The following is a 27563-nucleotide window of genomic DNA, read 5'->3' on the forward strand; positions in this document are numbered from 1 at the left end:
ACTCAGCCTCATCAGGAGCATGCCCAGGCGTTGTAGGGAGGTCATACAGGCACGTGGAGGCCACACACAATACTCAGCCTCATCAGGAGCATGCCCAGGCGTTGTAGGGAGGTCATACAGGCACGTGGAGGCCACACACAATACTGAGCCTCATCAGGAGCATGCCCAGGCGTTGTAGGGAGGTCATACAGGCACGTGGAGGCCACACACAATACTCAGCCTCATCAGGAGCATGCCCAGGAGTTGTAGGGAGGTCATACAGGCACGTGGAGGCCACACACAATACTCAGCCTCATCAGGAGCATGTCCAGGCGTTGTAGGGAGGTCATACAGGCACGTGGAGGCCACACACAATACTCAGCCTCATTGTGACTTGTTTTAAGGACATTACATCACAGTTGGATCAGCCTGTAGTGTTTTTCCACTTTAATTTTGGGGGTGACTCCAGATCCAGGCCTCCATTGGTTAATAAATGTGATTTCCATTGATGGTTTTTGGGTGATTTTGTTGTCGGCACATTCAGCTTTCTACAGAACAAAGTATTCAATGAGAAGATTTCATTCATTCAGGTCTAGGAGGGGGGATTTCAGGGGTCCCGATATTTTTTTGAGCAGTGTAATATATGAGTCTCTCACTTTTTGTATTGAAGAAATGAAATAAATTAACTAATTGATAATATTCTAATCTTGTGAGATGCATCTGACTCTCTGCAAAACAGTTACTATGCAACCTGTTAGATCTGGAGATCTGTATGGAGGAAGGGGCCAAAATCCCTGCAGCAGTGTGTGGAAACCGGGTCAAGATCTACAGGAAGCATCTGACCTCTGTAATTGGAACAAAGGTTTCTGCACCAAATATTAAGTTCTGTTTTTCTATTGTATCAAATACTTATTTCATGCAATAAAATGCAAATTAATTATGTAAAAATCCTACAATGTGATTTTCTGGATTTTATTCTTAGATTCTGTCTCTCTCAGGTGAAGTGACCTACGAAAAAAATTACAGACTTCTCCATTCTTTGTCTTTGGGAAAACTTCCAAAATCGGCAGTGTATCAAATACTTATTTTCCCCCCCTGTATATAAGATTTGTCCCACAGCAGTCACTTTTTCTCCTCTGCAGCATATCCCTATACCACATAGCGTCATTCCCCACAGAATACTGTCTGCACTGCTGTGCAAGGACCTTGGTGCCTCTTCTCCTCTCTCTTTCTCCTGTCTGGTTCTTACAGCTTTGTGCTCCCGGTGGCTCCCCCTGGTGGTCGCATGTAGTATAGTATTCATCCACCATTGCACTCTCTATCATCTGACTCTCTGGCTCCCTCTTGTGGTCTGAATCCATTATTGCTGTGCAGTGCAGTATGGCTCTCTCGGTGCACACTAGCCCATCTTTTACTCTCTAGTCCACTTCCACAGTAATTCATCGGTGATTATTCTGCTGATTCTTCCTAAATTGCTATTTCTAGAATAATCTGTTTGATAATATAATACCTGTGAGATGTTATCGCTACATTTCCTTCGAGCATTTTTCGGTCAAGTCCCAATAGACACTGATGTATGTAAATATGGCGATTCTCCTTATGGTTACGTAATCCCATCTTGTTCTTTGTCTTTTTTCTTCTGATCGACGTTGTTTGACCCCTTATTATGTGGATATTTACAGTTTATTGTGTCACATTCTCGGATTCATAATTTTCTATTTTCCTCGGTTTCCTTCCCCATTATATCTGTAAGTCTGAAGAAGGTCTTTGTTGACCGAAACGTCACTGATTTGGTTTGTTGGATTGCAATTCGAATTAAATCGAACATAGTTTTTTGGCAACTTTTAAGAGTTCTGGATTCTGTATCTTCTGAATGGTGGGTAGTGCGGGTGGAGCGGTGGTCTATCCGGGGCCGAGTGCTCGTACACAGTGACGTACAGTATAGACCAAAAGTTTGGACACACCTTCTCATTTAAAGATTTTTCTGTATTTTCATGACTATGAAAATTGTACATTCACACTGAAGGCATCAAAACTATGAATTAACACATGTGGAATTATATACTTAACAAAAAAGTGTGAAACAACTGAAAATATGTCTTATATTCTAGGTTCTTCAAAGTAGCCACCTTTTGCTTTGATGACTGCTTTGCACACTCTTGGCATTCTCTTGATGAGCTTCAAGAGGTAGTCACTGGAAATGGTCTTCCAACAATCTTGAAGGAGTTCCCAGAGATGCTTAGCACTTGTTGGCCCTTTTGCCTTCACTCTGCGTTCCAGTTCACCACAAACCATCTCGATTGGGTTCAGGTCTGGTGACTGTGGAGGCCACGTCATCTGGCGTAGCACCCCATCACTCTCCTCCTTGGTCAAATAGCCCTTACGCAGCCTGGAGGTGTGTTTCGGGTCATTGTCCTGTTGAAAAATAAATGATGGTCCAACTAAACGCAAACCGGATGGAATAGCATGCCGCTGCAAGATGCTGTGGTAGCCATGCTGGTTCAGTATGCCTTCAATTTTGAATAAATCCCCAACAGTGTCACCAGCAAAGCCCCCCCACACCATCACACCTCCTCCTCCATGCTTCACGGTGGGAACCAGGCATGTAGAGTCCATCCGTTCACCTTTTCTGCGACGCACAAAGACACAGTGGTTGGAACCAAAGATCTTAAATTTGTACTCATCAGACCAAAGCACAGATTTCCACTGGTCTAATTCCATTCCTTGTGTTCTTTAGCCCAAACATGTTTCTTCTGCTTGTTGCCTGTCCTTAGCAGTGGTTTCCTAGCAGCTATTTTACCATGAAGGCCTGCTGCACAAAGTCTCCTCTTAACAGTTGTTGTAGAGGTGTGTCTGCTGCTAGAACTCTGTGTGGCATTGACCTGGTCTCTAATCTGAGCTACTGTTAAACTGCGATTTCTGAGGCTGGTGACTCTGATAAACTTATCCTCAGAAGCAGAGGTGACTCTTGGTCTTCCTTTCCTGGGGCGGTCCTCATGTGAGCCAGTTTCTTTGTAGCGCTTGATGGTTTTTGCAACTGCACTTGCACTTGGGGACACTTTCAAAGTTTGCCCAATTTTTTCGGACTGACTGACCTTCATTTCTTATAAGTAATGATGGCCACTCGTTTTTCTTTACTTAGCTGCTTTTTTCTTGCCATAATACAAATTCTAACAGTCTATTCAGTAGGACTATCAGCTGTGTATCCACCTGACTTCAGCACAACACAACTGATGGTCCCAACCCCATTTATAAGGCAAGAAATCCCACTTATTAAACCTGACAGGGCACACCTGTGAAGTGAAAACCATTTCCGGTGACTACCTCTTGAAGCTCATCAAGAGAATGCCAAGAGTGTGCAAAGCAGTCATCAAAGCAAAAGGTGGCTACTGTGAAGAACCTAGAATATAAGACATATTTTCAGTTGTTTCATACTTTTTTGTTAAGTATATAATTCCACATGTGGTAATTCATAGTTTTGATGCCTTCAGTGTGTGAATGTACAATTTTCAAAGTCATGAACATACAGAAAAATCTTTAAATGAGAAGGTGTGTCCAAACTTTTGGTCTGTACTGTATATCCCAGATCTGTGGCCGTGACGTCGCCCTGAGCCCAGAAGTGCTGGTGGTCAGGACGCCATTGCTCCTGCACTTGGAAGACATAAGTACAATTGACTTGGGGAGCCGACATTTTTAATTTTCACTGTCAGTTTTACAACTGGATAGGAGAATGGGGGAATCCTACTTCAGGGGGCAGCAAAACGCCTAGGAGACACCTCCGTCCTCTGCATTAGGTGGCTCGGTGGTGGCACCTGGGTAGGTTCAATGCCCGCTCCCTCTAGATATGCTCCTCATCGGAGTCTCAGGAAACTGCATGTTATTCCATGGACAGGAAATATCTATTGATTCTGAGAACAGCCCTTTAAACCCCGGATGTCTTTCTAATATCTCCCCCCATCTCAATGACAAACCATAAGAATCCATCAAAGTTGTCAGGACTGTCCTGGAGTCGAGAGAATCTCCCAGAATTAGCAAAAAAAATGGCGCTCATTGAATCTGCCGGAAGATGGGGGTGGGGAGATACTGGGGTTTGGGATTATTTGTGCCCTATAACAGGGAGTACTTAGCGGCCATAGATGGGGTGCGAAAAACTCAACAAGACTTAATAATTGTAAGCAGATCAGGGTCAGTGTGTGACACCTCAAACCGGTAGACCTCCCCTCCATGATCAGGGTCACTTATGACAGTGCACAGAGGGTGGTACAATGCAGATTTATTGCAGATTTATGGCATGTCACCTGGCTCTTCTGGGACGTTTTATTTCTTTATATTGGAGTAAAATGCGTTTACACATCGTCTATTCCCACATTCCAGTTCAGCAGGGGCCGATCCCTTCACACGTCCCTACAAGCCATTCTACAGCCGACATTGCAGCACTTCTGTCCAGGGCCGCACTCCCTGTCACCGCCGCATTCAGCTGGAGCGTAAGTTTCTTGGCATTCGACAAAGGTGTTCACCACTGGGCATTTCTTCTCTGGAACCTCTGCAATGAGGAGAAGAAGAAAGGTGAGATGTTGTGCAGTGACCAGACGTCCATATACAGGAGGAGGAGACATCGGCTCCTATCCATAGAGCAGCGTTTGCCAGAATTATGGTCAAAATCTGCTTAAAATGCCACAAAAATGTTGTGACTTGTTGTTTTCGCCAACTCTCAGAGAAGTTGGGTCTGGATGGAGAGCGACCGAGCGTGTCTGACAGATCCGCCAGAATCATGACACGGAAGTGGAGCAGATTAAGGCAGAAATGTTTCCAATCTCTATGTGGCGCATATTTCCGGTGTTGGTGCATGGCAGGTGAAACATGGAGCAAATTCCTAAAGACTGGCATACAAAGCAGCAATCCTGATTAGTCAGGGCTTTGTCTTGCTTCTACAAGGGTCCGCGTATTCTGCACTAGACGGAGAGTCAATGGATGGGAGGGAAGAATTCCCAGCAAACACTTGTGACTGAGCGCCACCCAAAGAACCTTCAGCCACAGCGAGACACCAGTGTTATAAATGGCGGGCAGGGAGTAGGGTTTTATAGAGGGGTGTCTGATCTGACAGGATAATGTTTTGATCAGTGGGGTCCTCACGCTGGGAACAAGACACTGCTATCCCAGTCACAATGGAGTCAGTACAGTCGTCTGACACTACATTCATTCTTTATGGGACTGCCGGAGAACTGTATTAGTCCACTGGAGCCGTGGATGAGCAAGTGCCCTGACTCCACTCTAAGGGGGTAAACGTGCCCCAATCCTTGGGGGTCTCAGCAATCTGCAAGCCATCACCTCTCCCACAGGCATGTGATAAGATGCTTGGATGGAATAAGTTAAAGGGAGTCTGTCAGTCCCCCCCCACCTTGTACAGTCCTATAGGGGACTTTGGACCTAGAAGTCGTTCATATTGAGTTTTGGGGATGACAGACAACCATGAAGATTCTCCTCAGGACTCATCTTCAGACTCACATTACAGAGCGATGAGAAGAGAATTCTCACATATACTGGAATTAGTCTGAACTCACCAAAAACGGGGTCTGTGCACTCCGGGTGGCACACTGGGGTGCAGCACTTCTTGTCTCCAGGACAGTCTTCATCACATAAACATTGAGCTTTTGAAGGACCATAATATCTGCACCGAGTGACCGGAATGGGGCAGGATCCAGGCTTCACTGTAAATGACAAATCACATCTGATATTAGCTGTAATAGTCAGGTCACATTACTGTACAGGAGGGAGTCTGGGCTGACACCCACCACAAACTAACACCTTTCATCCCTCCTGGTTTTGGGTCAGGCCGGAAGAAGGAATTGTGCGGACCTCTTATTTTATCCTCTGAGTAGCTAACCCCATTGTTTGATTAACTTCCGCTACTTGTAGATATGGAGATAGCGAAAAGGCTACTGGACCTCCGGTATGAGCCCTAGTGACCCCGCAGCTGCTGCTACTGTACGTGTGTACAGTATGACACTGCTGACATTGCTCAATGCCCAGATCAGATCCAAAGCCAGAAGATGTAGAAAAATGTGTATAGGGTCTGACGCCGGTGCCCACATGTGCAGCTCCATGCAGAGCACAAAGGGCTGGGCATTTTATAGGGCATCAGGAACTCTACGCCGGTTCCCAGCACAGGACACCTGCGGGTAGAGCGCTATTCACATTACAGAATACAAACACATAATTATCATCTACTCCCATTACCAGGTTTTTGCCTTTGATTCAGTAGGAATATTCTATAAAATGAGAATATGAAGGGCGAATCTGTTCAAGGCGAATTGAATACACCTGAAATGTTGCCAAAATCCAAATTTGTGATTTGCTCCCTACAAATGAGGCAAAAACATTCAGCCAGCTGATTTTAGAAGGCAGGGAAAGAAGGGGGCCGAAAAAAGTATTCTCATCTCACCACTCAGCTATCCCTTCCCGGTCTTCCACCGATTTGCTCTTCTGTTCTTCACACCAGGCCATGTTCTCCTTTGCATCTTCCTTCACTTTGCACCAAGCTCAGGAGGCTTCAGGAGACTCATGCCATGATGGATTGATGGCACAACGTGAAGGAAGAAGTGGTTTAGGACATGGCCGGTCATGAAGACCATAAGGAGGAAACCGTCGGAGGACCCGATGGGATGCTGCACTGGCAACAAATGGGATCGGCAAGGTGAGTAAACATTTTACTCCCAACTTTTATAATGCTCGGAAGTCTGGATAGACACCACATAATCAAGCACCTTAGAGTCCCATTAAGTAAATCGATGCAAACAGAATTTCAATTAAACAGAACGGGTGAATCTGAATTTCATCAGATGCTTTCATCCCTAATTATGAGTGTGAAGCTGGAGATCTGGAGAAGGTCATATTTACCGCTTGTCACTTTCTGGCACTGCAGGTTGTTTTCTTCGGACAGGCAGCACTTCATCTTCGGTGGGCAGTCGCAATCTCGCTTACACAGGGTCTTATTGAGGTAGATGCAGGACAACTGCTCCAGACTGATGGGGCAAACCCCCGGGTATTCTGCAGATACAGAGTACAGGAGGTAACCTTTTCCTTAGTATTAATTTGAAGAACCTGTTTTCATAACTTTTGGGGGCAGTTGAGTAAATAAAATTTTGGGTATTTTTTTATGCCATTCATCACCAGAATCGATAACCATTTAATTATATCTAGGTTTGCTACAGACCGGTCGTGTTTTTTTTATTTATAAATAATAAGGAAAAAATATGTTTATTAATTCCTAAGAATAGTCCCTCCTGCTGCTATTAGCCCTCCTATTAGACCATACCAGAGGTGTATGGTGGCAGCCATTTTTAGCGCATGGCAATGCATCAGCACCTCTGTAATTGTGGTGAGGGGCTGAAGGAGGATCACCATTCCCTCTGTCTAACTGCTTAAATGCCGGTTATGGAGTGAAATCTAAGGGGTTAACGGCAGGGGTGTTATGATCTGCAACAAGAACTAAGGAAAGATAGGGGAAAGCTGTCCCTACAGTAAGACTAAGCTGAATCCCTACGATGTAGCGGGCTGCCTTTTACTAGCGAACAGACCCGCCTTAGTCCTTGGCTAGTCTGAACAAAGACCTATAGCATAAGGGGAGGGGTCCCTAAAAGAACTAAGGACTGGGACAAAAATGGGACACCTCCTAAACAGAGAAGTTGTTGCAGAACACAAAAAGACAAACTGACAAAAAGGTACTAGAGGTCCCAGAAGGGACAAGCGAACTGACAGAGAAAGGCACCGAAGCACCTGGCTAGAGAAACAGTCAAACACTGAAGTCCAGCACAGCCAAAAGGGCGGAGCTGGAATATAAAGGCAGATGGTCACATGACTGCAGAACAATAGATAGCAAAAACTAACAGGAAGGTTCTAACAAGGGGTTTCAGAAGCAGCTGAGCGATGTTCAACGTGCCGATGATTGTGGGGTACAGAGGTGATCAGCGTCCATCATCGAGCACTAAATGTGAAGCCCTCAGGACACAAACCTGGAGAAGAAGCGTATATAAATCTGCGCTTCCGAAGATCCAATGTACGATGAGAGACCAAACACAGTGTGGATGCGACTGTTATTTGTCAACGCGTTTCGAGGTAATCATACCTCTTCATCAGGACAAAAACCACAATGATGGAATAAAATTTGCAAAGATTCGGGAATATATGGACAAAACAAGAGGAGAGCAGAAAACGGTCCGCGGTCGTCTGACCAGCAAACCACATAATCGCGTCAAAAATAATGTCAAACAATTACAAAATCTAAAGGCAAAGCTAAAGGCAAGGAGAGATAAAAGTCCTGGTGTTCAGAAATAAAAATGAAAATAGAATTAAAAAAGGAGGCACAAAAAAAAAAGAGAAAAAAGGACACAAACCTAGTGCTCTAGTGAATGAGCTTCATGTGGATGGACAGAGCTCTCATGGTCTGAACCACAAGCCATGGAGCAACAAGAACCAGAGAATAGGAAAAAGAAAAAGAGTGAAATAATATGGTAAACAGAAAATAGAAAGGAGAAGAGGGGGTAAAAGGGAAAGGTAAGTCCTCAGGACAGACATATACCATAGCTTGGTAAGCGGTCAACTCCACGACATGGAATGAAATATCTCATAGGTCAGGCCCTCATGTGTGGGGGGCTCAGGAATAGCGTTATACCACCAACAATTGCCTGTAATGGCAGCGACTGGAGCAAGCTCTGATTGCTGCTGTTTAGACATTTTAAGCCAGAATTCTATTTTTTCTTTCCCCGGCACTCGGATTTTCTTTCCAATAGGCTGTAATGTCGGCTGAGCAATGTTATTCAAAAACTACAACTTGTTTGCGCAAAACACAAGACCTCATATGGCTATGCTGACGGGGGAAAAAAAAAAAGTTATGGCTCCTAGCAAATGGGAGGTAAAAAATAAATAAATAAATGTGGTTGCAGCAGAAGGGGTTAATGATGTTTAAGAGCAAAGTATAGGTTATGAGGGAAAATCCATTCAATACACGATAAGAAGTACAAGACGTATATTTTAAGTGGACACCTGCATTTACCACCACAGTCCTCCAATGGGGCCTCCCTCCACACGCAGTTGAGTGATATATTCTGTCTATAGTTCTGTAACATTAGACATCAGCATAACCTTGTGTGTATTGAAGACATTAAGACCGGAGTGTCCTAAACGCCAACAATTCTGTAAAGTGGAGCTAAGTTTGATCTGCGATTGTCTTTGTTTTAAGGGGAACCACATGAGAAACCCCTGATTACTCAGTCATCCTTGGTACCTAGCTAAGCTGCCATGTTGTGTAGCCATCAAGGTGTGTAGAGATGCAGAGAGAGCCTAGACATAAGACAGGAGAATAAAGAGCAACTTGGAGTAAAGAACCAAGGACGTTTCCATAAGGCAGATAGCAATGGAGGAGAGAACTGTGCTGTTGTTGGAGTTTGAAGATCTGAGTACTTTGTGGCAGGAGTGGCGAGACCCAACGTTCTTCTTGGTGGAATCCAGATTTTACCTCAATGCAAGGTCAAAAACTTGTCCTATGTCAGCTATGACAGTCATTCCACTATGATTCTGGTCATTCATGTATCTGTCGTTACCTTGTTCTGGAGTCACACATTTTAGTCCATTCTGTTCGCAGCATTTCTTACTCCCGACGCAGTCGCTGTCCTTCAGACACGCCGTTGCAATGATTTTCTTCTTTGGTTCTGGACATTGTCCGGGCTTCACTACAAGAAAAAAGAACAACCTCCGGTCAGGCCGAACTCCTTGTAATGTACTGACTACAGTATAGCAAATCTCTCAAAACTCAATTCAGGCAGATGCTCTCCTTGGACCACCCCATGCCTGTGGCTCTGTTGCACCTCTTTCTTCTCTCTACGGTCATCTGATGAGACCTGCTGCAGACAAGGTCCTAGCGGTCATATTGGCTGTAGAACACATTAACGCAAATGATGTGTGGTCCACCAAACATGACCACGTTGGACAACCTACTGGAGAACTGGTTGGAAAGATAAAACCACCATTTTACTGGATAAATTCAGAGAGAATCCCCAAGTGTTTGGATTAAAATAGAATCTCAGTTTTTAGGGAAATTCATAGTGTATTGGATTTGCTCATCTCTAGCTTTGACCCACCATCTGGACATTACGCAACTTTACCGAGATCTAGAGACAACCAGGCTCTGGTTATCACTGTCATATCTTCTGTATGGTGCAGACCACCTTCTGAATAGTGGCCGCAGGAACATCTCATAATTCTTCACTCCTCATCTGTGCTGAGCGCCGGGATCTCCAACTATAGCGAAACTAACTCCCAGCATAACCTCATTGGATCAGTAGAGAAAGCTCAGAAAACCTATCAACTATCAATTAATGCATAAAAGAACCCATAACACAACATTACCCTTTATTAATTAATTTATTTTATGACCCCTGAAAATCACTGATGGTGAAGAGCACGTTTTCCTTTCCACCAGAGTTTGTACTCTCCATACTTCTACACAGCCTACACGATCTCCTCTCCACCTTCTGTGATCTGTGCTCTTCCCACCCCATCTACTGATATCTGATCTGCCCTGCTTGAACACTAAGATGCTTTCATCTCCACAATATGAAAGACATGATGCAATTGTTATGGCACATGGCCAATGAGGCCAGCAATTGGCTTTGCCATTGGCCATGTGCCGGCTGCTTGTATACAAGAGTGTGATCTCTACAATGTTAGGAGAAGAGGGGGAGAAGGCTCACAAAAAATACCCTTATAAAATATAACTTTCATTATCAATGTTAAAATGTATATAGTAAAATTACATGGACAACCTCAATAGAGAGGTAACGTGTTATGCTCAATGAATAATTTGATATAAAAACACAACCAAAAGACAGCTAACTATATGATGTTATATAACTGACTTTCCCTGTAAGTCCCTAATGTGCTGGCCCCTGCATGACAGCGGAGGTTGGCACCCTGTAGATAGGCACAAATGGCGCCCCCGCTCCACAACAGCTGACCCTGCCTGATAGCAGAGGTTAGCACCCTATCGATTGGCGCAAATGGCGCCCCCGCTCCACAACGGCAAACCCTGCCTGACAGCTGAGGTTGGCACCCTATAAATAGGCACAAATGGCGCCCCCGCTCCACAACGGCTGACCCTGCCTGACAGTGGAGGTTGGCACCCTATAGATGGGCACAAAAGGCGCCCCCGTTCCACAACGGCTGACCCTGTCTGACAGCGGAGGTTGGCACCCTATAGATAGGCACAAATGGTGCCCCTGCTCCACAATGGCTGACCCTGTCTGACAGCGGAGGTTGGCATTCTATAGATAGGCACAAATGGCGCCCCCGCTCCACAATGGCTGACCCTGTCTGACAGCGGAGGTTGGCACCCTATAGATGGGCACAAATGGCGCCCCCGCTCCACAACGGCTGACCCTGTCTGACAGCGGAGGTTGGCACCCTATAGATAGGCAGAAATGGCGCCCCCGCTCCACAACGGCTGACCCTGTCTGACAGCGGAGGTTGGCACCCTATAGATAGGCACAAATGGCGCCCCCGCTCCACAACGGCTGACCCTGTCTGAACCTGTTGGCCCTTGAGTATAGACACAAACAGATATTGAACACTAGGTACAGAGTGTAGATCTAGACACATGCACATATCGTGCCCTAGATGTATGCTTCAACTTTATTAGATAGACCTTATATGATAAAAGGTCTCTGGGGTGGGAAAGCAGCGCAGTTTTTCCTCCCTATTTACCCCAAACCAAACTCTAATGCCGCAAATTGATGTCTGGCCATCAGAAAAAAAGGCATGCCAATTATCAAGTATAGAATATGAGGTCTATTTGATAAAGTTGAAGCAGACATCTAGGGCACGATATGTGCACGAGTGTCTAGATCTACACTCTCTATCCCATATAATTGCAACACTTGATACATGATGCTTGACTTAGCTGGAACGAGCAGTTTTGCCATAAATACATCTGATACATACTGCGTTGAATTGAATTATTTTTTGATTTTCACCGGTGAGGTGTTGACCGGACTTTTTTCTACTTGTAACTTTGGTGTATTTTCCACCTTTATTATGGGACCAGTAGGTTCAGATAAGGTGGAGCGGGGGGACCACTTGTGCTTATCTATAGGGTGCTCACCTCCACTGTCAGGCAGGGGTCAGTCATCATGGAGCGGGGGCGCCACTTGTGCTTATCTATAGGGTGCCAGCTTCCGATGTCAGGTAGGGGTCAGCTGTCGTGGAGCGGGGGCACCTCTTGTGCTTATCTATAGGGTGCCAACCTCTACTGTCAGACAGGGTCAGCTGTCATGGAGCGGGGGCACCACTTGTGCTTATCTATAGGGTGACAACCTCCGCTGTCAGGCAGGGTCAGCCGTCGTGGAGCAGGGGCACCACTTATGCTTATCTATAGGGTGCCAACCTCTGTTGTCAGACAGGGTCAGCCGTCGTGGAGCGGGGGCGCCACTTGCGCTTATCTATAGGGTGCCAAACTCCGCTGTCAGACAGGGTCAGCCATCATGGAGCGGGGGCGCCACTTGCACTTATATATAGGGTGCCAGCCTCCGATGTCAGGCAGGGGTCAGCCGTCGTGGAGCGGGGGCGCCACTTCCGCTTATCTATAGGGTGCTAACCTCCACTGTCAGGCAGGGGTCAGCCTTCATGTAGCGGGGGAACCACTTGCGCTTATCTATAGGGTGCCAAGGTCCACTGTCAGACAGGGTCAGCCATCATGGAGCGGGGGCGCCACTTGCACTTATATATAGGGTGCCAGCCTCCGATGTCAGGCAGGGGTCAGTCATCATGGAGCGGGGGCGCCACTTGAGCTTATCTATAGGGTGCCAGCCTCCGATGTCAGACAGGGGTCAGCCGTCGTGGAGCTGGGGTGCCACTTGAGCTTATCTATAGGGTGCCAACCTCCACTGTCAGACAGGGTCAGCTATCGTGGAGTGGGGCACCACTTGTGCTTATCTATAGGGTGCTAACCTCCGCTGTCAGGCAGGGGCCAGCATATTAGGGACTTACAGGGAATGTCAGTAGTGTTGAGCCACCCCCGTAGTGTTCGAGTTCAGTGTAATTCCACCCACAGCACCACTTTCCCAGTCATCCTCACACTCCCAGGCCAGTCTACAGCCATCGTTAGCACAGGCATGGGAGAAAAGGAGCCCATACTCGGCAAACCACCCCCGAGCACAGGCTCTGAATGCTGGCATTGCTAAACTACTGGCCCTTGAAATGCTATCATTCAGGCTGGTGGAGACTGACACCTTCCGTAACTTTATGGCATTGGCAGTAGTGTTGAGCCACCCCCGTAGTGTTCGAGTTCGGTTCGGTTCGTCGAACACCCGTGTGTTCACCGAACTGTTCGTCGAACTGTTCGTCGAACACCTTCGAACACCGTTAAAACCAATGGCAGGCAAACAAAAACACATAGAAACACATAGAAAACACCTTCAAAGGTGTCCAAAAGCTGACAAACTGCTCAGAAGACACAACTAACACATGGAAAAGTGACAAGTACATATAGTCATGCGAAAAGAAAAGAGGTGGAGGAGTAAAAGGAGGGGGAGACACAGATATAGGCATGTCATGCCCTTCTAAAATCCAAAAAGTGAGAAGCCGACACGTTCAGTCCGCTGCTGCCCGTGCCACCTCCGTGTCGCCGGGTTTGTGCCAGAACCGCGGTGAACCCTGATGGCCAGCCCCCCTCTCCCAATACTGGTGCCTGTCCGCTGGTGGGTCGAGCGAGCCCCCCTGTGGTGGAGGCAGCTCTAAGCTTTTTAATTTAAATTGTCTCTCTAATTTGAATGAATACACTTTAAATCCATTTACAAGGATCTATTGGAGGGCAAGTCTCATGCCAGCAGCCGCGTAATTCCAGCTCCAGTAGCGTCCACTAAAGCTGCTGCAGTTAAAAAGCTTTTATGAGGATCGAACTCGGCTGTCCACCACAAGGCATCCTACTGCCAGTCCCAGCCCCTATGCCTTGGGGTGCCTCCTGATGCTCTTCACTGAGTATCCCGTGGTCCCGAAGCATTTCCTTTGAAAAAATTAAGTGTCCAAACTACAGGTGGTGTAGCTTGCTTAACAGCCGGGATAATCCGCTGACTAGCAGACACTGCTACTAGGCACAAAGTATTTCCTGGGCTAGATGCAGTTAAAAATTTGTAATTAGATACTCTCGTTGGATGCTGAGAAAGCATTCCATAGAGTCTCCTGGCACGCCATATATGATTCTCTTAAAAAGCTTGGAGTAGGGGTCTAGGGGACCCTTTTATAGCCAAAATCACGGCCCTGTATCACAATACGTCACCTAGGCTGAAGATAAATGGAACTGTAGCACCCTGAGGGCTCGGTTGCTACAGAGGTATTGCACCTCACCCAGAGGTGTGATATCTCACTCTCAGGTAAGGATGGAGTGTGGATCAGGACCCGACACCTGCATGCATTACACCACATTGCCGTGGGGCAGGGCGACCAATATGCCTCTGAGATGGGCATGACAGTCCCTGTCCCTGGCTGGAGTGGGGGGAGGGAACACTGAGGAAGGGGAACCCTGTAGTGCAGGAGCAGGGAGGAAGCAGTTCCTGGGTGCATTGAGAAGGGAGTATAAAAGGTGGGCACCATTTTAGCTCAGTGCAGAGAAGTCTGAGCAGAAGTGGCAGGGAGCAGGGGCTCTGCATGAGCTCTGCTCCGGAGGCGGGCCTAGTAACAGAGGCCCAGGCCTGGAAGAGGGAGAAGGAAGGAAGAGGAGCGGAGAAGGCTCCAGGAACGAGGAATGAAGGGATCCCAGGGGTGCGGACGGGCGAGTCGCCACCGCACGCCCGAATCCACCTGCGTGGAGGGGTCAGGCCAAAGGGGGAGACCGGTCCCCGAAACTAGTGGAGGCAGGAAACGACCCTCAGCTAGAAACCGGAGGCTGTGACATTTTATGTGGCGCAGCCCCTCGCTACACCCGCTAGGAAGGCACCACATAGGGTCAGGGAAACTGGTGCCAAGTTTACCAAGAGGAGGCCCGAGGCAGCCGGACAGAAAGGTTGGTAAGAAAGGCCAGACAAAGGACACACAAAGGGGGTCCTGTGAAGCGCTCCAAAGTTATCTGGGAGTTGTCTGAGCCTCTCACCTGGTGAGCACAGTACGACGTGGGCAGCCGTTACCTGCAGACGTGGTCTGGATAATAAGAACTGTGAGTAAAGGCCCTGGACTGCATCACTGACTCCGTGTCGTTACTGCTGCTGCCCTGCACCATCACCCCCATCCTCCGCATACACTGCCCTGAGGCTATACTCCTCCCGTGGGGAGTTATGCTACGCTCTGCTGCACCCACAACACCAACCTCAGCGGTCTGCCCTGCAGCGGCGGTTCACTCTGACCGCAATCCACGGGTGGCGTAGTCGGACATTTAAACATCAAAACCACATAAATAGTTCCGCCACTGGTTTGACCACCCTGAGCCACGGAATCGGGTCACCGCCACGAAGACTACAACCACCAGCATCCACCAAAAAGGGTCCGGCTCCGGGTGTCCCAAGGCCCAGGGGGTGCATCAGAACATTTTCATCACCTTTCACAATCACCAATGGGACAAGGCAGGGATGTCCTCTGTCCCCTCTCTTATACATCCTAGTGATGGAGCACCTGCTCTCATCAATTCGCCATAACCCCAATATTAGGTGGATTGAGGTGGGAGGCATCGAGTACAAGTACTCTCTATTTGCTGATGATGTCCTAGTATATATCACTCAATCACATATATCCATCCATGCTGTTATGGCTGAAATAGATCACTTTGTTGCATGGTCAAATTTTAAAATCAATGCAGCGAAGTCTGAGGCCCTCGATGTCTCCCTCCCCAAATCCATATAGGATTCCATCCAGTCCAACATTCCCTTTGCCTGGCCCTCACAGGGTATCAAATACTTAGGAATTCCTATTCATAGAGACCTCTCCCATCTATGTTATCTTAATTTTGGGCCCTTTATTGAACAACTCCATACAGACCACGGTTGGCAAGTTAGAACTGTAAGATTCACTACGTGAACCACTGGTGTTTTGTGGAAAAGCACATGTACACTGTGTTCCAAATTATTATGCAAAAAGTGTTTAGGAGTGATAAGGGAAGAATTTGTTTGTTTGTCAGTTAAACTCATTGATGGTGATGTGTGTCAGGGCTCTTTATATCACTGCAAGCAATTGCAGACACCTGTGCTAATTAGTTTGGCAGGTGTGTCCAATGAAAGGCAAGACTACTTAAGAAGGCTGTCTCACATTATTAAGCAGCCTACATTTTCTGCCAAAATGGGAAAGAAAAAGGATGTGTCGGCTGCTGAGAAGCAACAAATTGTGGAGTGTTTAGGTCAAGGCATGACTACAATCAACAATGTGCGATGATCAGGATGAAGTGTCTTGGCAATCAAGAAGTATGTAGCTGATTCACAGTACACACGTGTGCGTGCTGATAAGGGCAAATTGAGGACTCTTTCCTACAGGCAATTACGTCAGGTTGAAAGAGCAGCGGCAAAAAAGCCTTGTCATAGCAGCAGACAAGTTTTTGAAGCTGCTGGTGCCTCCAACGTCCCCCGAACAACAAGATGCAGGGTCCTTCAGAGGTTTGCAGCTGTGCATACGCCATCCTGTCGACCTCCTCTATCCACTTCACACAAGCAGAAATGGCTCCAGTGGGCTAAACATTACATGAAGACTGATTTCAAAACTGTTTTGTTCACGGATGAGTGCCGTGCAGCGCTCGATGGTCCAGAAGGATGGAGTGGAGGATGGCTGGTTGATGGACACCCCACGCAAACACGGCTACAGCGCCAACAAGGAGGAGGTGGAGTAATGTTTTGGGCTGGAATCATGGGGAGAGAGATTGTCGGCCCCTTTAGGATCCCTGAAGGCGCTAAAGATGAACTCCATAATGTATGTGGATTTTCTCAAACAGCACTTCCTGCCATGGTTCAAGAAGAAGAACCGTGTATTTCACAGCAAAATCATTTTTTTGCATGATAATGCACCATCTCATGCTGCACATAAAACATCTGCATCTCTGGCTGATATGGGCATAAAAGGGGACAAACTTATGGTGTGACCCACATGCTCCCCTGACCTCTACCCCATTCAGAACCTCTGGAGCATCATCAAAAGGAGTGTCTATGATGGCGGGAGGCAGTTCACATCTAAGCAACAGCTCTGGGAGGGTATTCTGTCCTCATGCAAAACAATTGAAGCAGAAACCATCCAAAACATGACAAATTCAATGGACGAGAGAGTTCAGAAGCTCCTTTCGAACAAGGGGTCCTATGTGAAAATGTAACATCACCTAGAATAAAGTTTTGAGTTGAAAACTGTTTGATTTCAGTTTCTAATAACCTGCTAATGCTTATAATTTCAAAAATGACAATTTTTTTGGTCTTTATTAAAATGAAAAGGTTGATCGAAAAGTTTGGGGGATCTAAGAGTGTGGCAACCCAGTAGTCATGATTACTTCGAATTCTGACAATATGAGGGTCATGTTGCAGGTAGTGCAGCAAGAAGGCACTTATGTGTCTTGCGCATCTCGGAGCCCCAAAATTATTTTCCGGGCTAGATGCAGCTAAAAATTATTATTAATTTTAAATCTGGTGGAGCTTAGTATAGATGGCCTAATAGGATCAGTGCTGCACACTGCTACAAAGCCCAAATTATTTTCCAGCCAAGATACAGATAAACATGATTAGTAATTTTAAATCTGGTGGAGCTTATTATAGATGGCCTAATAGAATCAGTGCTGCACACTGCTACAAAGCCCAAATTATTTTCCAGCCAAGATACAGATAAACATGATTAGTAATTTGAAAGCTTAAAACGGTTGGTAGGGTGATTTTAACCAATCATCAAGCTTTTACTCTCCCCAGGATTACACAGGGGTAGAAAAGTCATTTCGGATCCATGATTTGTTCATCTTTATGAACGTGAGTCTGTCTACATTATCAGTGGAGAGCCGCGTGCGCTTATCTGTCAGCACACCACCAGCAGCGCTGACACAGTCATGGCTTCAATGTTTACTTGGAGATACTCCTGTACCATCGTCTCTAGGCGTTGACTATGTGTCAGACTTCTTGTCTCCTGTGGCCTTGCAAAGGATGGGCTAAAAAAGTGATGAAATGAATCCGCAAAATTGATGTTACCAGCAGATACTGTGGTTCTGTTACGGTTTGAGTGCTGAACACTCGACTGTCCCACGGTTGGCAAGTTGGAACTGTGAGATTCACTACGTGCACCACTGGTGTTTTGTGGAAAAGCACATGTAAGATTCTGCAACAGTCTCTGCTGATACTCCTGCATGCGTGCATCCCTTTCTATGGCAGGAATAATTTCGGCAAATTTACTTTTGTACCGGGGATCTAACAGTGTGGCAACCCAGTAGTCAGGATTATTTCTAATTCTCACAATTCGAGGGTCATGTTTCAGGTAGTGCAGCAAGAAGGCACTCATGTGTGTTGCGCATCCAGGAGCTCCAAGTCCCTGTTGTGTTGGTGGCGAGGTAACAATCATGCTTCCTTCCTCTGTCCTCTCCCCCCAACCTTGCACAACAGAAATGTGATCAAGGTCTCCCTCATCTGATGAGTCTTCCATCAGTTCATCCTCCACTTCTTCCTGGGCTCCTGCACCTTCCTCACTAGTTTGGCTGCTACCATGCGCTCTGGTAAAACCATCTCCCCCACCCTCACATGCCTGCCGCCTTGGTGCTGCCGACCGTCTGGACCTTGCAGATGTTAGCCCTTCCGCATACAACTCCTCCTCCTCTAATTCCTCCACCTCCTCTTGTGCCACCACCTGACTCCGAATTCTGTTTAACATGTGCTCCAGCATGTAAATCACCGGAATAGTCATGCTGATAATGGCATCGTCAGCACTAAACATCTTCGTCGCCATTTCAAAACTGTGCAGAAGGGTGCATAGGTCCCTGATCTGAGACCACTCCTCCAGCGTGATTTGCCCCACCTCTGGAACTCGTTGGCTCAGGCTATACGTCAGAAGGTATTGCACCAGGGCTTGTCGGTGCTGCCACAGTCGCTGCAACATGTGCAGAGTTGAATTCCACCGGGTAGGCACATCGCATTTTAGCCGGTGAAGTGGCAGGCCCAACGACTTCTGTAGAGATGTAAGTCGCTGAGCTGCGGGATGCGAACGGCGGAAGTGAGCACACAGCGACCGTGCCCTCTGCAGAAGGCCATCTAGTCTGGGATAGTGGGCTAAATATTGCTGGACAACCAGGTTCAACACGTGAGCCATACAAGGCACGTGTGTGACATTGCCCCGGCGAAGGGCCGCACCCAGGTTTGCAGCATTGTCGCACACGGCCTTCCCTGGTTTCAGGTCCAGTGGAGACAACCAGTCATGAAATTGGTTCTCCAGAGCTGACCACAACTCCTCAGCTGTGTGACTCACATTTCCCAGACATTTCAAAGTAAAAACCGCCTGATAACGTTGAGCCCTGCTGCCAGCATAGTAAGGAGGTGTGCAGGATCCCTTCTGCGCAGTTAGAAAGCTTGTGGCATGACCAGACAGGCTTTGGGTGCAGGTGGAAGACCGAGAGGAGGTTGAGGAGGCAGAAGCAGTGGAGGAACTTTGACATAAAGAGGATTGACGCACAACTCGTGGGGACGGCAAGACTTGGACAGCAGCCCCTTGTCCTGCTGTCACCATAGTTACCCAGTGCCCAGTCAGCGACATGTAACGCCCCTGTCCATGCCTACTCGTCCAACTGTCTGTGGTGAAATGCACCCTGTCACACACAGAGTTTCTCAAAGAAGCGGTGATGTTGTGTGTGACATGCTGGTGGAGCGCAGGCACACCTTTCTTTGAGAAGTAGTGCCGACTGGGCATCTGGTACTGCGGCACTGCGACGGACATAAGGTCTCGAAAATCCTCTGTGTCCACCAGGCGGAAAGGCAGCATTTCTGTAGCAAAGAGCTTGCAGATGGTGAAATTCAACCTCTTAGCTTTCTCATGGCTAGTAGGAAATGGTCTTTTACTTGTCCACATCTGAGGGACCGAGGGCTGGCTATTGTGCTTAGACGGGGTTGATAAGGGTGTCCCCGGCAAACTGCCGGTCTGTGAGGAAGATGCAGGCGGACATGTTAGGTTGCCTTGATCCAAAGGTGGTGCTATCGATGTCGGACAGCGCTCAACAACAGCTGGTGTTACCACCTCCAAAGAAAATGATGACCTGCCAATCACGCTGGCTGTTGCGGGTAAAGAGGTGGCAGGTCTGCGCCCCAAAACAGGTGTGACTGCTGTCCCCCCAGTCACAGAGGATGAAGAGGCCGCGGATGCACAAGATATGGCAGACGGTGGTTGGCCCGGCCGGCTAGGCCGCATTGTAGCACACTGAGCTTCCCACTGCAACTTATGCTTCATGTCCATGTGCCGGTTCATGCATGAAGTACTCAAACTATGTATTTTTTGGCCTCTACTTAGCTTTTGCTGACAAATGTTACAGATAACACGAGTTGGGTCATCTTTATCGATCTGAAAAAATGCCCAGGCTATGCAAGGCTTAGCACCCATGCGACCTGAAGAGCCACCACGACTTGTGGTGAGAGGCAGAGTTGTGTTTGAGGATGCAGTTGTTGACGTGCTTCCAGTACTACGTCTCTGTCCAGGAAGGCGCAACCTGACCTCGTCGTCACTAGCATCTTCCTCCACCTCCTCTGCTGACCTCATCTCTTGGCTAACTGTGGGTTGACAGTAAGTGGGATCTCCAACCTCATCATCATCACCCTGTGCGTTATCACACCCGTCGTCCTCAGAGCCAACCTGTTCCTGCCCTGACAAAAAACTAAAGTTGTCGCTCCAATCAGGTATTTGAATCTCATCATCGTCTTCCTCATTGTCTCCACCAACAGGAGTTACAGTTTGGGAATGAGGGTCTACATTATAGTCAGAACCTTCTGCGTCTGGTCCTGGATCCGACTCATAAAGATTCTGGGCATCAGTGCAGATCATTTCCTCATCTGGATTCACAGAAGCGCTGGAGTTGACCTCTGATTCCCAGGCTATAGTATGAGTAAACAGCTCTGCAGACTCAACCATCTGTTCTACCTCATACTCAGACGGGCAGCTGGAGATTTGGGAGCTGTGAGGAAGCAAGTGCGATTTGGGTGACACCTTTGAGGACTGGAGTATTTGTGATGTTGAAGTTGATGTGGAGGAGAGCCCACTTAAAGGAGCACTTGATATCCGTTGAAGCACCTGCTGTTTTTGTGCCTCATCTGGAATTTGTAGCGATTGGCGGGGCCGTAAGAAAGGGATCTTATCACATTGTCCGCTAAAAGAAGTAGACATTTTAGTTTGGCTGGAAGATGGTCTTTCTTCTGCAGATGTTACTGTTGCTTTAACACCTACCCCACGGACACAACCTTTTTTCCCCTTCCCAACACGCCTATTCCCCTTTCCACCAGCAGCAGGCCTTTTTCCACTCATTTTGGTGGTTAACTAATTCACAACTCTGGAGTTGTTTGCACAAAAAAACAATGGATGGGAACCGAGCAGAGCTGAGTGGCCAAACTGTGGTATTAGGCCAAAACTATTGGCTGGGTTAGATGCAGAAAAAAATTATATTCGATTTGCAACCTGATGGAGGTCAGTATAGATGGACTAATAGAACAAGTCCAACACACAGCTAGAAGCCCAAATATTTTTTCAGAGGTAGATGCAGAAAAAAAATATATTCAGTTTGCAACCTGATGGAGGTTAGTATAGATGGACTAATAGAGAAAGTCCCACACACTGCTAGAAGGCCAAATATTTTTTCAGAGCTAGATGCAGACAAAAAATTATTTTGAATTTGCAACCTGATGGAGGTCAGTATAGGTGGACTAATAGAACAAGTCCCACACACTGCTAGAAGGCCAAATATTATTTCAGAGCTAGATGCAGAAAAAAATTATATTCAGTTTGCAACCTGATGGAGGTCAGTATAGATGGACTAATAGAACAAGTCTCACACACAGCTAGAAGGCCAAATATTTTTTCAGAGGTAGATGCAGATATAAATTATTTTTAATTTGCAACCTGATTGAGGTCAGTATAGATGGACTAATAGAGAAAGTCCCACACACTGCTAGAAGGCCAAATATTTTTTCAGAGCTAGATGCAGAAAAAAGTTATATTCAGTTTGCAACCTGATGGAGGTCAGTATAGATGGACTAATAGACCAAGTCCCACACACAGCTAGAAGCCCAAATATTTTTTCAGAGCTAGATGCAGATAAAAATTATTTTTAATTTGCAACCTGATGGAGGTCAGTATAGATGGACTAATAGAGAAAGTCCCACACACTGCTAGAAGGCCAAATATTTTTTCAGAGGTAGATGCAGAAAAAAATTATATTCAGTTTGCAACCTGATGGAGGTCTGTATAGATGGATTAATAGAACAAGTCCCACACACAGCTAGAAGCCCAATATTTTTTCAGAGGTAGATGCAGAAAAAAAATTATTTATCTTTAATTTGCAACCTGATGGAGATCAGTATAGAAGGACTAATAGAGAAAGTCCCACACACTGCTAGAAGGCCAAATATTTTTTCAGAGCTAGATGCAGAAAAAATTATATTCAGTTTGCAACCTGATGGAGGTCAGTATAGATGGACTAATAGAACAAGTCCCACACACAGCTAGAAGACAAAATATTTTTTCAGAGCTAGATGCAGACAAAAATTATATTCCGTTTGCAACCTGATGGAGGTCAGTATAGATGGATTAATAGAACAAGTCCCACACACAGCTAGAAGCCCAATATTTTTTTCAGAGGTAGATGCAGGAAAAAAATTATTTATCTTTAATTTGCAACCTGATGGAGGTCAGTATAGATGGACTAATAGAGAAAGTCCCACACACTGCTAGAAGGCAAAATATTTTTTCAGAGCTACATGCAGAAAAAAATTATATTCAGTTTGCAACCTGATGGAGGTCAGTATAGATGGACTAATAGAATGATGCTATGCCCAAAAGATTTTACTTCACTAGGTGCAGTAAAAAAATTGGTATTCTATACACAGGTGGTATATCTTGCAACACAGATAGGCTACTCCACTGACTAACACACTCTGCAATAGGCCAAGAAGGATTAGCTTTGCTAGATTCAGCCAAATGCTGTGAAAAAAACTTGCACAGCACTGGCACAGACCTGCCTGGCAAAAACTGATAGGAACTGATGTAACCTAGTCCTGAAAAGGACTCCAATTACAATTAGTCTTTACTCCCACAATCTATCTATTTAAGAGCACAGACCTGCCTGATAAAAGTCGTAGGAAATGCTGTAACCTAGTCCTTAAAAGGACTGCAATCACAACTATTCCCTACTCCCAAGCTATCTGTAGATTTGTGCGAAAATTGGCTTGAAATTAACAAGGTATAGCGCACACAGCAACAGCGGTGCCGTCTAACACGCAGCTGCAGCAGTGAGAAAATGGTGGCGACGGGGAAAATGGCTTGGTCTTATAGGGCAAGAACATGTGACATACACTGCCAATGACACATGCCCTTGCTTGTGTGAAAAAAAGCACTTCGCTCCGTGTGTGCGCTGCTGATAGGCTGACAGATTGCACCTCCCCACTGTAAATGCGGGAAAGAGAAAAAAAAATGGAGATCTTCATTGTTCCTGCAGAGATCCATCCCCTGCCCCTCCCCCCACCCTGCTGTACACTCAAACTGTGTATTAACATTAATTTTCATCATTACTGAGAAAAAATCCAGTTATGATTTTGGTGCACGAACAGTTATCGAACATAACCTCGAACAGCCGAATTTTTCTCAAATTGTTCGTGTTCTCCGAACGGCTCGAACACCGCCCAAAACAGCTCGAATTTGAGATTGGCGAACAGTTCGAGTAGAACAACGCTCATCTCTACATGTCAGTTATATAACATCATATATTTAACTGTCTTTTTGTTGTGTTTTTTATATCAAATTATTCATTGAGGATATCACGTTACCTCTCTATTGAGGTTGTCCATGTAATTTTACTATGTACATTTTAACATTGATAATAACAGCTATATTTTATAAGGGTATTTTTTGTGAGCCTGAGTGTATTATCCCTATTCTTTCGAATTTAGGTTTTATAGAAGGCATCTACTACTGTATTCATAGTTTTTCATAGATACAGTAATTGGCTTAATATTAGCAGCACAATAAGAAGAAGCCTGTAGAAATGAGGGAGTCCATTCGCATTACTCTATTCCAATGGCTGCATCATCTGTGGGAGCCCTGCAACCTGCCGCGTACCTGCAAGGACCCCCAGTGCCTCCTTAAATTGTAGGCCCACTGAGACCTCTTCATGGTGGTAGGAGTCACATATGAAGCCTAAGGGATGCCACAGGTAGGAGCTTTGCAGGGCTCCCGTCTGGCCACCACTGTACACAGGTCTTGGTTTAGATTTGCTCATCTTTAGATTATTTACGGGGATGACGGTGAAATCTTCATTAACGTCAATGAAGATACTCGTAAAATAACACAACCATCGTTTTATGAGACCTCATCTCGTACATTTAATTCAGTAATCTCATGGTATGACAGCTCCTGTATAGACTTGCCAGCCAGTACTCTAGATAATAGTGTGCAAAACGGGCAATCCACCTCCAAATAGATATTACAGTCCTATCCGGCTCCGTCCAGGTACTCTCAGCAGCATGGGAGTCTCACAATTCTTCTTCTTTTCCTCACTATTTGTCTCCACCAACCTGAAAGCGGTTGTCCCACCACTTATACCACCCATCTGGTGAGGAAGTGAGATCACATCAGAGCAGCCATGTCCCCTCACCTTTCTCTGTCTTGGTGCACTGACGCCGGCAGTTACAGCAGCAGCAGCGTTCGGTTCCTTGGCACTGATCATCTTTGTGGCACTCTGGGGCCATCGGCCGGACAAGGATGCATATTGAATGGTTGAAATACGGGCAGGGGTTGAGTTTAGCTGCAGAGAGACAACAGACAGTGATTATCGATGTAGGAGATGACGGAATCTGCCTTGTTATCCCCACTTGTAATGATTATGCTCCCCAATAACGGTGATCCCTTCCAACACTGCCCCCTGTGGTCACCAATAGTAAATACAATCTGACCTCTGTGGTCTCTACGAAATATGGTCATCAAACCTAATCTTCATCCCTGGTCCCCAGTGATAACTAATCTAAACCAATACTGAGCCTTGTGGTTATTCCCTAATATTCTGCCCAATAATTTACACCCTGAAGCCCCCACAAGTGGCGGTCACTCATTCATGGCTTCCATTTACCTTGTAGAGGAAGCAGGCAGCGCTGGTTACAGCCCGAGTAGCAGCATTTCTTCATCCCGTTGCAGTCTTTGTCTTTGTAGCATTCTGGCTTGACCTTAATTAGGGGATTACAGGTGGGGTAGTCCACGTCCGCGGGGCAACACCCCGGCTTCTCTGAAAACCAAGGCACAGTGAGAGTCTTATGGTGGTCTCGTGGAGGATGCGGCTACACCTTGACGATAGTCATAGCACCATGAAAATATAATATCTGATAACCCCATAGGGACTCAGCCGAATATGAGCCCATCGCTTTTTAGCAGATTGAAGACTTTTTTTTTTTTTTGCAGTAAGATTTTTTTTAACCCCTTCCCGCTGGGCCACTTTTAAGTTTTTGTGTTTTCTTCTTTTTCCTCCCCTCTTCCCAGAGCCATAACCTTTTTGATTTTCCCGTCCCCCTAGCCGTATGAGGGCTTGGTTTTTTTTGCAATTGTACTTTTAAATGACACCATTCATTTTATCATAAGATGCACTGGAAAACAGGAAAAGAATCCCAGCTGCATTGAAATTGCATAAAAGTGCAATTCCACAATTATTATTTTTTTTGTTGTTTTGTATTCACCATGTTCACTTTATGGTAATTCTGACCTGACAATATGATTCTCCGGGTCAGTACATGTACGCAGATACCATGTATACTTTTTTTTTTTTAAATAAAAGTGGTGAAAAAAAAAATCAGAAATTTGTAAAAAAAAAAAAAATTCCGAGACCTGTAATATTTTCGAGATCTTGGGGCCGGGTGAGGTCTTCATTTTTGGCAATGAGCTGACGTTTTTATCGAGACCGTTTTGGTGTAGATACGATGTTTTGATCGCCTGTGTAGTGTTAAGTGCCACTGTCAAGCATCATATGCTTAAAGCAAGTACCTTCGATATGCCACACATGACCCCACCATAATGTCCTTAGTATCAGGGGAAGCACCCTGAGGAACATCTACGATTGATCCTGGGGACATTATGGTGGGGTAATGTGTGACATATCGAAGGTATGTTTCTTCTTCTGGAACTATTACCTGGCAGAACCAATAAAGGACACCACCTGACATGGTGACACCATTCCATTTTTATATATTGGTAGTCAATGATATGTGGATACTTCAGCAGGGTAGACATATTAAAGCATAACCTGTATTGTAGTAGGGAAAGATAAATTGCCTCCAAGCTAAAAGACAAAGACAAACAAAAACATAAAATATATAAATGCCTCTAGGTGTAACCACCTATACATATATAACTTTTAGCCAGGAGGCCATTTATCTTTCCCTATTACATTACAGGTTATGCTTTAATATGTCTACCCCGCTGAATTATCCACATATCTATTGGTAGCTCTTTGATTCCATTCCAGATTATTTTGCTGTTTATACTTCGGCGATGTACAGCAGAAATGATGATCTATGAACGTCGGCCATGAGCCAGCGTTCACGTGAGTATCGTAAAGCCGGTGCCCTGCGACCACGTGACGCAATCATGGTCAGCATGGGTTAATTCCCGCTGACAGTGATTAACAGCAAGATTTAACTGGTTAACGGCAATGGGCAGAGCTCCACCCACGGCTGTTGAAGATACTTGATGGCTGATTTAATCAGCTATCAAGTGCGGGGAAAGATGTGGGCACGGCGGGCGAGCCTTCATCAAAGGCAGGGAGTGGGACACTACCTTTGACATACATGTACGTCAAAGGTAGTGAAGGGGTTTAAGTCACGGAACCTAACATATCTTAGGGCTCATTAAGACGTCAATTTTTCTCGTACAAATGATATCAGTGTTTTTCACTGATAGCCCTCATACTTCTGACAGTCTATGGGGTAGTTTATATGTCCAATGTATTTCCTCTGACCGAATGATCTGCATAAAAGCGTGGCATTTTGACCATTTTTCACAGACTATTTGATAGGAGAAACTGGAGAAACGACCTGAGATTGTTTTTTCTGATGATCAAAAACACTGACGATGGGATTTTTTTTTGAGTATGAGAAAATCACTGATGTCTGAATGAGCTCTAATGTTTAGAACCCTTTTAAGCTAAATGGAGACCTTGACCCAAACACAATATGGTCTTCTCCTGGTCTGGTGCCCATGAACTAGATTTTCTATGAAGTCCGGGGAGTCTAAATGTACATTGGTTACTCACCACTTATGCTTCCTTCATATGTGCCGTGTCCCATTACTGAGGGGTCTGAGTCGTAATCTGGTACTACTGAAGAGCTCACATAGCTGGAGGCGAGCAGAAGAATGAGGCCGGCCACTGGAGACAT

The 27563-nt window shown here is 45.9% G+C and overlaps 1 protein-coding gene across 1 annotated transcript; it reads right to left on the bottom strand.

The window, feature by feature from the left end:
• Nucleotides 1-4373: 4373 nt before the first annotated feature.
• LOC141257863 (uncharacterized) lies at nucleotides 4374-27563 on the bottom strand. The gene is made up of 8 exons (XM_073672872.1): nucleotides 27440-27563; nucleotides 26199-26251; nucleotides 25271-25475; nucleotides 24800-24949; nucleotides 9579-9707; nucleotides 6877-7026; nucleotides 5541-5687; nucleotides 4374-4522 (listed from the first exon to the last, which is right to left on the bottom strand). Exons 1-8 carry the CDS (start codon nucleotides 27561-27563, stop codon nucleotides 4374-4376), a joined length of 1107 nt encoding a protein of 368 aa, XP_073528973.1.

The sequence above is a fragment of the Phyllobates terribilis genome, unplaced genomic scaffold (assembly GCF_046119375.1).
Source record: "Phyllobates terribilis strain yellow unplaced genomic scaffold, ASM4611937v1 Scaffold_3__8_contigs__length_932513732, whole genome shotgun sequence".
Lineage (NCBI taxonomy): Eukaryota > Metazoa > Chordata > Amphibia > Anura > Dendrobatidae > Phyllobates > Phyllobates terribilis.

Bases quoted from the DNA above. Each gene is read 5' to 3' on its own strand.
- LOC141257863 (XM_073672872.1), bottom strand. From the start codon at position 27,563: ATGTCTCCAGTGGCCGGCCTCATTCTTCTGCTCGCCTCCAGCTATGTG. The intron at 25,476-26,198 runs GTGGGGTCATGT...GTCAAGGTGTAG, and splicing joins CTGATACTAAGGACATTATG to CCGCATCCTCCACGAGACCA. The intron at 24,950-25,270 runs GTAAATGGAAGC...GTCTCTCTGCAG, and splicing joins CTGCCTGCTTCCTCTACAAG to CTAAACTCAACCCCTGCCCG.